At 41.9% G+C, this 14,769-nt stretch overlaps 1 protein-coding gene across 4 annotated transcripts in view; it reads right to left on the bottom strand.

The window, feature by feature from the left end:
• LOC122550377 (disintegrin and metalloproteinase domain-containing protein 12-like) overlaps window positions 1–14,769 on the bottom strand; it is a 483,861-nt gene that overhangs the window by 38,328 nt on the left and 430,764 nt on the right. For 3 of the 4 annotated variants that reach the window (XM_087992303.1, XM_087992307.1, XM_087992304.1), the window contains one exon: window positions 13,348–13,425. The exons of the other annotated variant lie outside the window; for it this stretch is intronic. In XM_087992303.1, coding sequence (XP_087848429.1) covers window positions 13,348–13,425 — 78 coding nt within the window. The remainder of the gene's footprint in view (window positions 1–13,347; window positions 13,426–14,769) is intronic. 4 annotated transcript variants of the gene reach the window in all.

Here is a 14,769-nt window from a genome sequence, read left to right as displayed (position 1 = left end):
AACATCTCTATCATATCTTAAACACCCCTATCATATCTTAAACGCCCCCATCATATCTTAAACACCTCTATCATATCTTAAAAACCTCTATCATATCTTAAACGCCCCATCACATCTTAAACACCACCATCGTTTCGTAAACACCTCTATCATATCTAAAACATCCCCATCATATCTAAAACATGCCTATCATATCTTAAACACCCCGATAATATCTGTAAACATCTCTATCATATCTTAAACACCCCTATCATATCTTAAACACCTCTATCATATCTTAAAAACCTCTATCATATTTTAAATGCCCCGTCACATCTTAAACACCCCCATCTTATCGTAAACACCTCTATCATATCTTAAACATCCCCATCATATCTAAAACATCCCCATCATATCTAAAACACGCCTATAATATCTTAAACGCCCCTATAATATCTTAAACGCCCCTATTATATCTTAAACATCTCTATCATATCTTAAACATGCCTATCATATCTTCAACACCTCTATCATATCTTAAACACCCCTATCATATCTTAAACGCCTCCATCATATCTTAAATGCCCCTATCATATCTTAAACAGATCTATCATATCTTAAACACCCCAAAATATCTTAAACAGCTCTATCATATCTTAAACACCCCTATATATCTTAAACGCCCCATTCATATCTTAAACACCTCTATCATATCTTAAACACCTCTATCATATCTGAAAAATCCCCATCATATCTAAAACACTCCTATAATATCTTAAACACCCCGATAATATCTGAAACATCTCTATCATATCTAAAACATCCCCTTCATATCTAAAACATGCCTATCATATCTTAAACACCCCGATAATATCTGAAACATCTCTATCATATCTTAAACACCTCTATCATATCTTAAACGCCCCTATCATATCTTAAAAACCTCTATCATATCTTAAACACCCCTATCATATCTTAAAAACCTCTAACATATCTTAAATGCCCCGTCACATCTTAAACACCACCATCGTTTCGTAAACACCTCTATCATATCTTAAACATCCCCATCATATCTAAAACATCCCCATCATATCTAAAAAACGCCTATAATATCTTAAACGCCCCTATAATATCTTAAACATCTCTATCATATCTTAAACACGCCTATCATATCTTCAAGACCTCTATCATATCTTAAACACCTCTATCATATCTTAAACACCTCTATCATATCTTACACACCTCTATCATATCTTACACACCTCTATCATATCTTAAACACCCCCGTCATATCTTAAACATCCCCATCATATCTTAAACACCTCTATCATATCTTAAATGCCCCCATCATATCTTAAACACCTATATCATATCTTAAACGCCCCTATCATATCTTAAATGCTCCTATCATATCTTAAACAGCTCTATCATATCTTAAACATCCCAAAATATCTTAAACAGCTCTAGCATATCTTAAACACCCCTATATATCTTAAACGCCCCATTCATATCTTAAACCCCTCTATCATATCTTAAACATCATTATCATATCTAAAACATGCCTATCATATCTTAAACATCCCCATCATATCTTAAACACCTCTATCATATCTTAAACACCCCTAACATATCTTAAACATCTATATCATATCTTAAGCGCCCCATCATATCTTAAACACCTCTATCATATCTTAAACACCTCTATCATATTTTAAATGCCCCCATCATATCTTAAACACCTCTAACATATTTTAAACACCCCCATCATATCTAAAACACGCCTATAATATCTTAAACGCCCCTATAATATCTTAAACATCTCTATCATATCTTAAACATGCCTATCATATCTTCAACACCTCTATCATACCTTAAACGCCCCCATCATATCTTAAACATCTATATCATATCTTAAACGCCCCTATCATATCTTAAACGCCCCTATCATATCTTAAATGCCCCTATCATATCTTAAACAGATCTATCATATCTTAAACACCCCAAAATATCTTAAACAGCTCTATCATATCTTAAACACCCCTATATATCTTAAACGCCCCATTCATATCTTAAACACCTCTATCATATCTTAAACACCTCTATCATATCTTAAACCCCCCAATCATATCTTAAACGCCCCCATCATATCTTAAACACCATTATCATACCTTAAACACCCCCATCATATCTTAAACATCCCATCATATCTAAAACACGCCTATCATATCTTAAACATCCCCATCATATCTTAAACACCTCTATCATATCTTAAATACCCCTATTAAATCTAAAACACGCCTATCATATCTTAAACGCCCCTATATCTTAAACACCCCTAACATATCTTAAACATCTATATCATATCTTAAGCGCCCCTATCATATCTTAAACACCTCTATCATATCTTAAACACCTCTATCATATCTTAAACGCCCCGTCACATCTTTAACACCCCCATCTTATCGTAAACACCTCTATCATATCTTAAACGTCCCCATCATATCTAAAACATCCCCATCATATCTAAAACACTCCTATAATATCTTAAACACCCGATAATATCTTAAACATCTCTATCATATCTTAAACACCCCCATCATATCTTAAACACCCCTATCATATCTTAAACACCTCTATCATATCTTAAACACCCCTATCATATCTAAAACACGCCTATCATATCTTAAACATCCCCATCATATCTTAAACATCCCCATCATATCTTAAACACCTCTATCAAATCTTAAACACCCCTATTAATTCTAAAACATGCCTATCATATCTTAAACGTCCCTATATCTTAAACACCCCTATCATGTCTTAAACATCCCCATCATATCTTAAACACCTCTATCATAGCTTAAACACCTCTATCATATATTTAACAACCCTATCATATCTTAAACACCTCTATCATACCTTAAACATCCCCATCATATCTAAAACACACCTATCATATCTTAAACGCCCCGAAATCTTAAACATCTCTATCATATCTTTAACAGCTCTATCATATCTTAAACACCCCCTTCATATCTTAAACAGCTCTATCATATCTTAAACACCCCTATCACATCTTAAACACCTCTATCATATCTTAAACACCTCTATCATATCTTAAACGCCCCTATCATATCTTAAACACCCCTATCATAGCTCAAACACCCTTAGTGGGCGGCACAGTGGCACAGTGGTTAGCACTGCTGCCTCACAGCACCAGATACCTGAGTTCAATTCCCACCTCAGGCAACTGTGTGTGGAGTTTGCACATTCTCCCTGTGTCTGCGTGGGTTTCCTCCCATTGTTCACAGATGTGCAGGTCAGGTGAATTGGCCATGCTAAATTGCCTGTAGTGTTGGGTGAAGGGATAAATGTAGGGGAATGGGTCTGGGTGGGTTGCTCTTCGGCGGGTCGGTGTGGACTTGTTGGGCCAAAGGCCCTATTTCCACACTGTAAGTAATCTCATCTTGTCATATTTTAAACGCCTCTATCATGTCTTAAACACCTCTATCATGTCTTAAACGCCCCTATCATATCTTAAACACTGCTACCATATCTTAAACGCCCCATTGATATCTTAAACACCTCTATCATATCTTAAACCCCCCCATCATATCTTAAACGCCCCCATATCTTAAACGTCCCCATCATATCTTAAACACCTCTATCATATCTTAAACATCCCCATCACCTTCCCCCCCGACCTATCACCTTCAACCCCTCCCACACTCAGCTTCCTCGTGCTCCCGTGAGGAGGTTGTGCAATTCATCAACTTCACCAACACATTCCACCCTGACCTTAAATTTACCTGGACCATCTCTGACACCTCCCTCCCCATCCTGAACCTCTCCATCTCCATTAATGACGACCGACTTGACACTGACATTTTCTACAAACCCACCGACTCCCACAGCTACCTGGATTACACCTCTTCTCACCCTACCTCTTGCAAAAATGCCTCCCGTATTCCCAATTCCTCCGCCTCCGCCGTATTTGCTCCCAGGAGGACCAGTTCCACCATAGAACACACCAGATGGCCTCCTTCTTTAGAGATCGCAATTTCCCTTCCCACATGGTTAAAGGTGCCCTCCAACGCATCTCGTCCACATCCCGCACCTCCGCCCTCAGACCCTACCCCTCCAACCGCAACAAGGACAGAACGCCCCTGGTGCTCACCTTCCACCCTACCAACCTTCGCATAAACCAAATCATCCGCCGACATTTCCGCCACCTCCGAACAGACCCCACCACCAGGGATATATTTCCCTCCCCACCCCTCTCCGCCTTCCACAAAGACCGTTCCCTCCGTGACTACCTGGTCAGGTCCACGCCCCCCTACAACCCACCCTCACATCCTGGCACTTTCCCCTGCCACCGCAGGAACTGTAAAACCTGTGCCCACACCTCCTCCCTCACCTCTATCCAAGGCCCTAAAGGAGCCTTCCATATCCATCAAAATTTTACCTGCACATCCACTAATATCATTTATTGTATCCGTTGCTCCCGATGCGGTCTCCTCTACATTGGGGAGACTGGGCGCCTCCTAGCAGAGCGCTTTAGGGAACATCTCCGAGATACCTGCACCAATCAACCACACCGCCCCGTGGCCCAACATTTCAACTCCCCCTCCCACTCTGCCAAGGACATGGAGGTCCTGGGCCTCCTTCACCACCGTTCCCTCACCACCAGACGCCTGGAGGAAGAACGCCTCATCTTCCGCCTCAGAACTCTTCAACCCCAGGGCATCAATGTGGACTTCAACAGCTTCCTCATTTCCCCTTCCCCCACCTCATCCTAGTTCCAAACTTCCAGCTCAGCACTGTCCCCATGACTTGTCCGGACTTGTCCGACCTGCCCAGCTCCTTTTCCACCTAACCACTCCACCCTCTCCTCCCTGACCTATCACCTTCATTCCCTCCCCCACTCACCCATTGTACTCTATGCTACTCTCTCCCCACCCCCACCCTCCTCTAGCTTATCTCTCCACGCTTCAGGCTCTCTGCCTTTATTCCTGACGAAGGGCTTTTGCCCGAAATGTCGATTTTGCTGAAGCTCCTCGATGCTGCCTGAACTGCTGTGCTCTTCCAGCACCACTAATCCAGAATCTGGTTTCCAGCATCTGCAGTCATTGTTTTCACCTATATCTTAAACGCTCCTATCATATCTTAAATGCCCCCATCATATCTTAAACACCTCTATCATATCTTAAACACCTCTATCATATCTTAAACACCTCCATCATATCTTAAACGCCCCTATCATATCTTAAATGCCCCCATCATATCTTAAACACCCCTATCATATCTTAAACGCCCCCATCATATCTTAAACACCCCTATCATATCTTAAACGCCCCCATCATATCTTAAACACCTCTATCATATCTTAAACACCTCTATCATATCTTAAACACCTCCATCATATCTTAAACGCCTCTATCATATCTTAAATGCCCCCATCATATCTTAAACACCCCTATCATATCTTAAACGCCCCCATCATATCTTAAACACCTCTATCATATCTTAAACGCCCCCATCATATCTTAAACGCCTCTATCATATCTTAAACGCCCCCATCTTATCTTAAACGCCCCCATCATATCTTAAACACCCCCATCATATCTTAGACACCCTCATCATATCTTAAACGCCTCTATCATATCTTAAACACCTCTATCATATCTTAAACACCTCTCTCATATGTTAAACGCCCCTATCATATCTTAAACGCCCCCATCATATCTTAAACACCTCTATCATATCTTAAACGCCCCTATCATATCTTAAATGCCCCCATCATATCTTAAACACCCCTATCATATCTTAAACGCCCCCATCATATCTTAAACATCTCTATCATATCTTAAACACCCTCATCATATCTTAAACGCCTCTATCATATCTTAAACACCTCTATCATATCTTAAACGCCCCCATCATATCTTAAATGCCCCCATCATATCTTAAACACCCCTATCATATCTTAAACGCCCCCATCATATCTTAAACACCCCCATCATATCTTAAACACCCTCATCATATCTTAAACGCCTCTATCACATCTTAAACACCTCTATCATATCTTAAACACCTCTATCATATCTTAAACGCCCCCATCATATCTTAAACACCTCTATCATATCTTAAACACCCCTATCATATCTTAAACGCCCCCATCATATCTTAAACACCCTCATCATATCTTAAACGCCTCTATCATATATTAAACACCTCTATCATATCTTAAACACCTCTATCATATCTTAAACGCCCCTATCATATCTTAAATGCCCCCATTATATCTTAACACCCCTATCATATCTTAAACACCCCCATCATATCTTAAATGCCCCCATCTTATCTTAAACACCCCTATCATATCTTAAACACCCCTATCATATCTTAAACGTCCCTATCATATCTTGAACACCCTTATCATATCTCCCTCCACCACCTCCCCAGCAGTGCGTCCCACTATCCTACCACTCTGTGTAAAATACCTGCCCCTGACATCCATTTTAAACATTCCACCTTTGACATCAAATGCATGCCCCCTAGTCTGAGACATTTCAACTTTGAGAAAAAGATTCTGAATATCAACCCTTTCTTTGCATTTCATAATTTTGTTAATTTCTATCAGGTCGCCCCTCAGCCTCTGCCGCTCCAGAGAAAACTAACCAAGTCTTTCTAGCCTCTCCTTATAGCTCATACTGTCTAATCCAGGCAACAACCTGGGAAACCTCTACTGCATCCTCTCCAAAGACTCCACATCCTTCCCAAAATGCGGTGACCAGAACTGAATGCAATACACTAAGTGTGGCCAGACCAAAGTCTTATAAAGCTGCAACATGACACTCTGACTCTTACACTCAGTTCCCAACCAATAAAAGAAAGCATACCATATGCTTTCTTTACCACCTATCTACTTGTGTGACCACTTTCAGGGAGCTATGGTCTTGAATGGATTAATCCTATTGTGAAGAATTCTTTCCAACATGATGCGTGTTCAGAGGACGTGTACAAGAATGGTCCAAGAATGAAAAGCTGAACATATGAGGAATGATTGAGAACTCTGGGGCTATACTTGATGGGGTTTAGAAGGATGTGGGGTGATCGAATTGAAACTTACAGAATACTGAATGGCCTGCACAGAGTGGATGTTGGGAAGATGTTTCTATTGCTGGGAGAGACTCGGACTTAAGGGCACAACCTGAGAGTAAAGGGAAGACTCTTTAGAATGGAGATAAGGAGAATCTTCTTCAGCCAGAGAGTGGGGAATCGATGGAATTCACTGCCACAGAAGGCTGGGGAGGCCAGATCACTGAGGATAGTTAAAACAGAGATAGGTAGGCTCTTGGTTGCCATGGGGATCAAAGATTACTAGGAGAAAGGGGGAGAATGGGGTCGAGAAACTTATCAGCCATGGTTGAATGGTGGAGCAGACTCAATGGGCTGAATGGCCTAATTTCTGTTCCTATTGTTTTAGGGTACTATGCTATTAGTCTGAATTTGGTATCGTGCAATGAGGAGAGATTAATTGATGACACCATAGTTAAGGATCCACTGAGGAGCAGCGACCACAGCAGGTTAGAATTCAAACTACAACTTGGTGGTGAGAAGGTAGAGTCCCACAGTAGTGCACTGGAATTAAACAAAGGAAATTATATAGGTATGAGGACTGGCTTGGCCCGAGTAGATAGGGGAGCAAAGTTAAAATGTAAGACAGTCGATAAACAGTGGCAGATGTTTAAGGAGTGACTCAATTCCTCACAACTAAAATATGTCTCAGGCAACTGTCTGTGTGGAGTTTGAACATTCTCTAAATGTCTGTGTGGGTTTCCTCCGGGTGCTACGGTTTCCTCCCACAGTCCAAAAATGTGCGGGTTGGTGAATTGGCCATGCTAAATTGCCCGTAGTGTTAGGGGCAGGGGTAAATGTAGGGGAATGGGTCTGGGTGGGTTGCGTTTGGCGGGTCGGTGTGGACTTGTTGGGCCGAAGGGCCTGTTTCCACACTGTAAGTAATCTAATCTAATCTAAACTAATCAAATGTCCAAGTGAGAAAGAATGCTGTGAAGGGGATAAAAACTAAACAAGGCTAAACAAGGCTAAACAAGGAGGTCAAGAACAATATACAGTCAAAAACTAACATATACCATACTGCAAAGGTCAGGGGCAGGCTGGAAGATTGGGAAACTTTCAAACATAAACTAAAGGAATATTTAAAAATTAATTTAAAAAGTTCTAAGATAAATTACAAAAGAAAACTAGTACAAAATATCAAAAAGGATAGCAAAAACTTCTATAAGTATACCCAAGGGAAGAGAGTCACTCATGTGAGTGCTGGCCCCTTGGAAGATGAAACCGGAGAGTTAATAATGGGGAACACTGAGATAGCACAGATGATAAATGAATACTTTGCTTCAGTTTCACAGTGAAGGACAATAATATCATTCCTATTGGAACAGGCAGGTCCGAGGCAATAGAAAGGATAGAATTTCGAACAATCAACATTGGTAGGGAATAGGTGCTCAGCAAACTGTTAGGATTAAGGTCAGACAAGTCGGACGGACCTGATGGCCTACATCCTAGAGTATTAAAGGAAGTGGCGAAAAACGTGGATCCATTGGTTACAATATTCCAACATTCCCTGGACACAGGAAATGTTCCAGTGGATTGGAACAATGCTAATGTACCGCCTTTATTCAAAAAGGCAGGGAGGCAATATGTGGGAAATTATAGACCAGTTAGTCTAATATCTGTGTTAGAAACAATCATCAAGGAAGCAACGTCAGGACATTTTGAAAGTCAAAATGCTACCCATGAGAGTCAGCATGGTTTTGTGAAGTGGTAAATCATGTTTGACTAATTTTCGAGAGCTCTTCAAAGAGGTAACAAGCAAAGTGGATAATGAGAATCCTGTAGATGTAAAATACCTGGACTTCCAGAAAGCGTTTGATAAGGTGCTGCAGAAAAAAAAATCATTCACAAGGTTGCATTGTATGGGATTAGGGGTAATTTATTAGCTTGGATAGATGACTGGCTGGTGGACAGAAGACAGAGAGTCAGGAAAAATGAGTAACTGGTGGGGTATCACAGGGTTTAGTCCTTGGCCACATCTATTTACAATCTACATTAACGGCTTGGATATAGGGATAGAAGGCTCTGTAACCAAATTTGCAGACATCACAAAAATAGGTGGGATGGTAAATCGCAAAGAGGAAATAAGCACCTTATAGGTATCAGTAGGTTAGAAGAGTGAGACAAAATATGGCAGATGGAGTTGAACATGGAATAAGTGTGAGGTCATGCATTTTGGTTAGAAAAATAAGAACGTGACCCATTATGTAAATGGGGAGAGACTTCAAGGTGCTCTGGTGCGGAGGCCTGTGAGTGTCCACGGTCATGAGTCACTGAAAACTAGCATGCAGCTACAGCAGCTCATAAAGAAGGTGAATGGAATGTTGGGTAATATCGCAAAAGGATCAGAATATAAAGGTCAGGAAGTATTGTTACAACTATCCGAGGTGTTTAGCAGGCTGCACCTGGAGAATTATGCCCCTGATTTGAGGAAAGATGGAGCGACATTGGAGGCAGTTCAGAGGAGGTTCATTCAATTGATCCCAGAGATGAGGGGTTTGCCGTATGAAGAAAGATTGAACAGTTTCGGCGGATACTGTCTGGAATTTAGAAGAATGAAGTGAGATTGAGTTGAGATATTCAAGATGATAAAAGGTGTGGATAAAATAGACATGGAGCAGATGTTTCTAGGCCGAGGGGGCATAGCCTTAGGATAAGGGAGAGCACATTTAAAACAGAGTTGAGGAGAAACTACTTCTCCCAAGGGCTTGTGAACCTGTGGAGTTTGCTACCCCAGTGGATGCTGGGACAGTGAGTTGTTAGGCTGATATATAATTGGTAATGGGCTGAAGGGTTATGTGGAGAAGGCAGGAAAATGGGAGTGAGGAATATTTCAGCCATGATAGAATGGTGGAGCAGTCTCAATGGGCAGAAAGGCCTAATTCTAGTCCAATACTTTATGAACTTATTAAAAAAGACCTTATCTCCATGTTGTAACTTGGAGATAACTGTCTTAAGTCGATTATCTTTGATTCTTCAATTCCTGGGTGTTAGTTGATTATTTAAATGGAAATATTAAGCAGAACAATGGGAAAGGGCGGGATGATGACACAAAGTTGTGATGCTCATTTGGAGAGTCAGTGCAGAGATTATGGGCTGAATGGCCTCCTTCTGTACTATCATATTCTAAAAGGAGGTTGGTCCAATTGACTCCAGCTGTCATGAGAAGACAGTTTCTCTGTACTCAGTCCCAGCCAAGTGAACTTTCACCAGGCTGCCTCCAATATCAGTCTATCTTTCCTTCGATAAAGAGCCCAAACTGTTCACAGGACTCCAGCTGTGCTCCGACTAACGCCTTGCATAGTTTTAATAAAAGTATAGAGTGAAGGGAACTCGACCAGTATGAGGCAGCATTTACAACCAGGATGACGATATGAAATCACTAATAGGGGCATATATGTGAGACCTCATGGCTATTACAGAAACATAGCTGCATGGTGACCAGGACTATGCCCTGAATATTCAAATTTGGGAAGGACTGACAAAAAAGAAAATTTGGAAAAGGTAAAATGAAATTTGCCCTGATAATAAGGGAAGGGATCTAAGGGAGGATTTGGGAAAATGTGAACTTGTCCACTTCAGCAAGATTAGAAAAGCAATTGATTCTTTAAGCAGATCGATGCCTGAGCTCTAAGGTACACAGGGTTCTGGAAGTGTGGTACAGGAATCACATAGATCGCATGCAGGTACAACAACTGATTTCAGAATATTGTCATTTATTGCAAAAGAAATGGAATATAAACATAGTTGTACAATGTATTGGTGAAAGCATTTAAATCACTATAAATAGTGATTTATCACTTAAATCACTATAGCATCACTATAAATGCCGGAGGAAACATCACAGAAGCGCTTCACAGGAGGCTCCCAAGCACTGAGGATGTCACCTAGACAGGGGACGAAACGTCTGCAACAAAAACTTCCAGCTCGGCGATAAAAACCACAACAACGAGCACCCGAGCTACAAATCTTCGCATAAACTTTGAAAGCATTTAAAGGTTTACCTGACTGATTCCTGGGGTGACAGGGCTCTCCAATTTGTACATTTGTACAGGTTCCTTTATCTACTGGAGTTGAGAAAAATGAGGGGTGATCCAGTTGAAACATAAGAGAACCTGAGAAGAGTTGGCGTGGTGGGTTCTGCAAGGAAGTTTCTTTTTGTAGGAGAGACCAGGCCATAAAGTTTCAAAACAAGGGGCCTCCTGTTTAAGAAGGAGATGATAATATGGTTGGTTCTGGCAGTTATTTTTCTGTGGAATTCTCTTCCCAAGAAAGCAAGTGGGGACTGGGTTGCTGAACAGTTTTTAAGGTAGAGTGGAGAAATTCTTGACCAAGAAGGAGTGAAAAATAATTAGGAGTGGCCAGGAATGTAGAAGTGAAGCCACAATCAGAGCACCCCTGGTCTTATTGGATGGTGTAACAGAACGAGAGGCTGATGGCCTACTCCTGCTAGAATGCATAGATTCAAATGTTTCTATGATTTTATTTTGAGAAAAGGCATAGATGAGATATGAGGAACAATGTTTTCATCGACTCATACAGTAGCAAAGAGACTCTTTGGCCCATCAAATCACCACCACCAAAATTCTACAACTCAGAAAGCTACCACCCAGGTATTCAGCAAGTGGAATGGAATGTGAGCCCTTATTTCAAGGGGGCTGAAGTACAGGAGTAGGAAAGTCTTCCTGCAACTAGACAAGGTCCTAGAGAGACCACACCTGGAGTATGGGAGGGGGGTAGTTTTATTTAAAGGAAGATATCATTACATTGGAGGCAGTTCTGAGAAGGTTCACAACAATAAGGTGGCACGGTGGCTCAGTGGTTAGCACTGCTGCCTCCCAGCACCAGGGACCCAGGTTCGATTCCACCCTTGGGCGACTGTCTGTGTGGAGTTCGCACATTCTCCCAGTGTCTGCGTGGGATTCCTCCGGTTGCTCCGGTTTCCTCCCTCAGCCTAAAGAAGTGCAGGTCAGGTGAATTGGCCATGCTAAATTGTCCATAATGATAGGTGCATTAGTCAACAGGAAACGGGTCTGGGTGGGTTACTCTTTGGAAGGTCGGTGTGGATTTGTTGGGCCGAAGGGTCTGTTTCCACACTGTAGGGAATCTAATCTAATCTAAAAAAAATTCCTGGATTGTTGTATGAGCAAAGATTAGACAGGTTACAAATGCTGGGGACTGTTTACCACAGCGAGCTGTGGGGGCAGAGTCCTTGAGAAGTGGATATGAGATCAGCCATGATCCTATTGAATGACAGAGCAGGATTGAAGGGCCAAGCAGCCTAGTCCTGACAGAGCCCACTTTCACAAACTAGGCCCATAGCTGGGAGTGTTATGATATTTCAGTTACTCTTCCAAATACTTATTAAAGTTACCCTCCCAGGCAGTGCGATCCACACCCCACCACCCTCTGGGTGAAAAAAGGTTTTCTCTCAAATCTCAAGTAAATCTCCTGCCTTTCACCTTAAAATAACGTCCTCTAGATATTGTCCCTTTGACTAAGAGGAACAGCTGCTTCCTATCCACACTGTCCATGCCCCTCAGAATCTTACAGACTTCTGTCAGGACCCAGGTCAACCTTCTCTGCTCCAAAGACCCTGAGCTTATCCAGCCTTCCTTCATTGTGGAAATGCTTCATCCCAGGCAACCTCCTGGTGAAGTTCCTCTGCACCCCCTCCAGTACAATCCCAAATCGATGCAGTGACACACTGGGAAGGACCTGAATGTTTTCGATTTTGATTTTGGTAAAAGCAGAGACAATGGATGCTATCTGAAAAGAAAGTTTGGATTGATGTTTGGAAGGGACAGAACAAAGGGATGACTGTTGTTGAACTGTGTTCAAACAGTTTGTAATGGCTCACAATGTAATGATCACTCCGGGAGCTGTCCTGGATTGGTTTGCCACTTGCCTGAATACTGGTTACTGATCCTTCTTTTCCTCAGTTCCTCTGTCAAACATTGACATCACCATGAACACTCAATGTCAAATCTCCTCTCAACCTGCTCTTGCTAAAATAAATCCATTTGCAGTTTCTGTGGTCTTTCTGTGTAAGTGACATTTCTTTTTGCTGAGAACACTCTGGTCAGGTTTTTAACATCATCTCGTCATCTTTGAGATGGTGTAATTCTCAGAATCCAGCAAAATACACCATCTGCAGTCACCTCAATAACATCATCATCTCAGAACATTCTGTCTGTGTGACTGAAAGCAGAGTGAATAATTCCATACCCCTCGGTAGTTGCAGGTCTTCTCGCAGTTTTGTACATTAAACAGATTCACATCCTGACAGCTATATTCAAAGCAGACCTGTTAAACAGCAAACACAATGTCACTGTCAATAAGGCTTCAACAACGAGCGCAAAGGGTTCACTCCAAAATCAGTAATAAACATTTCAGGGAAGGGGAAAGTTACCTGGACACTTTACTCCAAAGTACACACTTCAGACCAGGTCATTCAATGTTGGTGTGTGATCAGGGACAGGACAGTGTGGTGTGTGGGAAGTGTGACTGCTGGTGAGGCAGGTGTGTGCACCCAGAGGACTCACACTTAGGAGCCTCATCCTCTGTAACTGTCCAACAGTTCCCAGTTCCTGCAAGCTGTCTGGACTACAGTAGGAACTGCACGGATGGTAGACTATTTTCTAACTGGGGAAATCTGAAGCACAAAGGGAGTGGGGAGCCCTAGTTCAGGATTCTCTGAAGGAAACATGCAGGTTCAGTCAGCAGTTACAAAGACAGATGAAGTGTTAGCATTCCTTTTGAGAAGGCAGGAATACAAGACCTGAGAGGTACTGCTGAGGCTGTATTTGACTATGATCAGACCACTTTTGGAATACTGTGAGTGGATTTGGACACTGTATCTAAGGAATAATGTGCTGATCTTGGAGGGGGTCCAGAAGAGATTTACAAGAATGATCCCAGAATGAAGGGCTTGATGTGTGAGAAACAATTGAGGACCCTGGGTCTGTATTTAATGGATTTAGAAAGATGGGGGTGGGATCTGATTGAAACTTAGAGAACACTGAGAGGCCTGGTTAGAGTGGATGTGGTGAAGATGCCTCCACTAGTCGGAGAGACTAGGCCCTGAGAACACAGCCTCAAGATGAAGAGAGGAGCCTTTCAAATTGAGATGAGCAGGAATTTCTTCAGCTAGTGGGTCATGAATCAATTTATTGCTGTAGAAACATGTACAGCAAAGTCATTGAATGTAATTAAGACAGATTCGTGATTAGTAAGGAGATCAAAAGTTCCGAGAGAGGCAGGAGATTTCGGGTCTTTTGCTGAGTGAAAAGACACTAAGTAATTAACTAGCTTCTCTCTCTCTTTTCTCTACTTACCTTTTGGGGCAAGGTGAATATTGATGGAACTAGACAGGGGCTTGCAGGGGTTGATTGGAGTTGTTTGTTTGCAGGCAAATGGGAGGATTTAAATGTAAGATAATTGGAGTTCAAGGTCTGTATGTTCCTGTGAAGGTGAAGGGCAGGGTCAGCAGGAACAGGGAACCCTGGATGACAAGAGATATTGAGGCTCTGACCAGAAAAAAAAGGTGGCATGGTTCAGGTAGAGGAAGCTGGGATCGAGGAAATCCCTGGAGGTAGACAGGGAATACAGGATTTACTGAAGAAGGAAATCAGGAGGGCGAGAAAATGT

Source organism: Chiloscyllium plagiosum, unplaced genomic scaffold (genome assembly GCF_037043375.1).
Source record: "Chiloscyllium plagiosum isolate Xiang-an unplaced genomic scaffold, Cpla_swu_hap1 HiC_scaffold_1, whole genome shotgun sequence".
In the NCBI taxonomy this organism is placed as follows: Eukaryota; Metazoa; Chordata; class Chondrichthyes; order Orectolobiformes; family Hemiscylliidae; genus Chiloscyllium; species Chiloscyllium plagiosum.
Note: the sequence above shows the minus strand (reverse complement) of the source record. Positions and strands in the feature narration are given on the sequence as shown.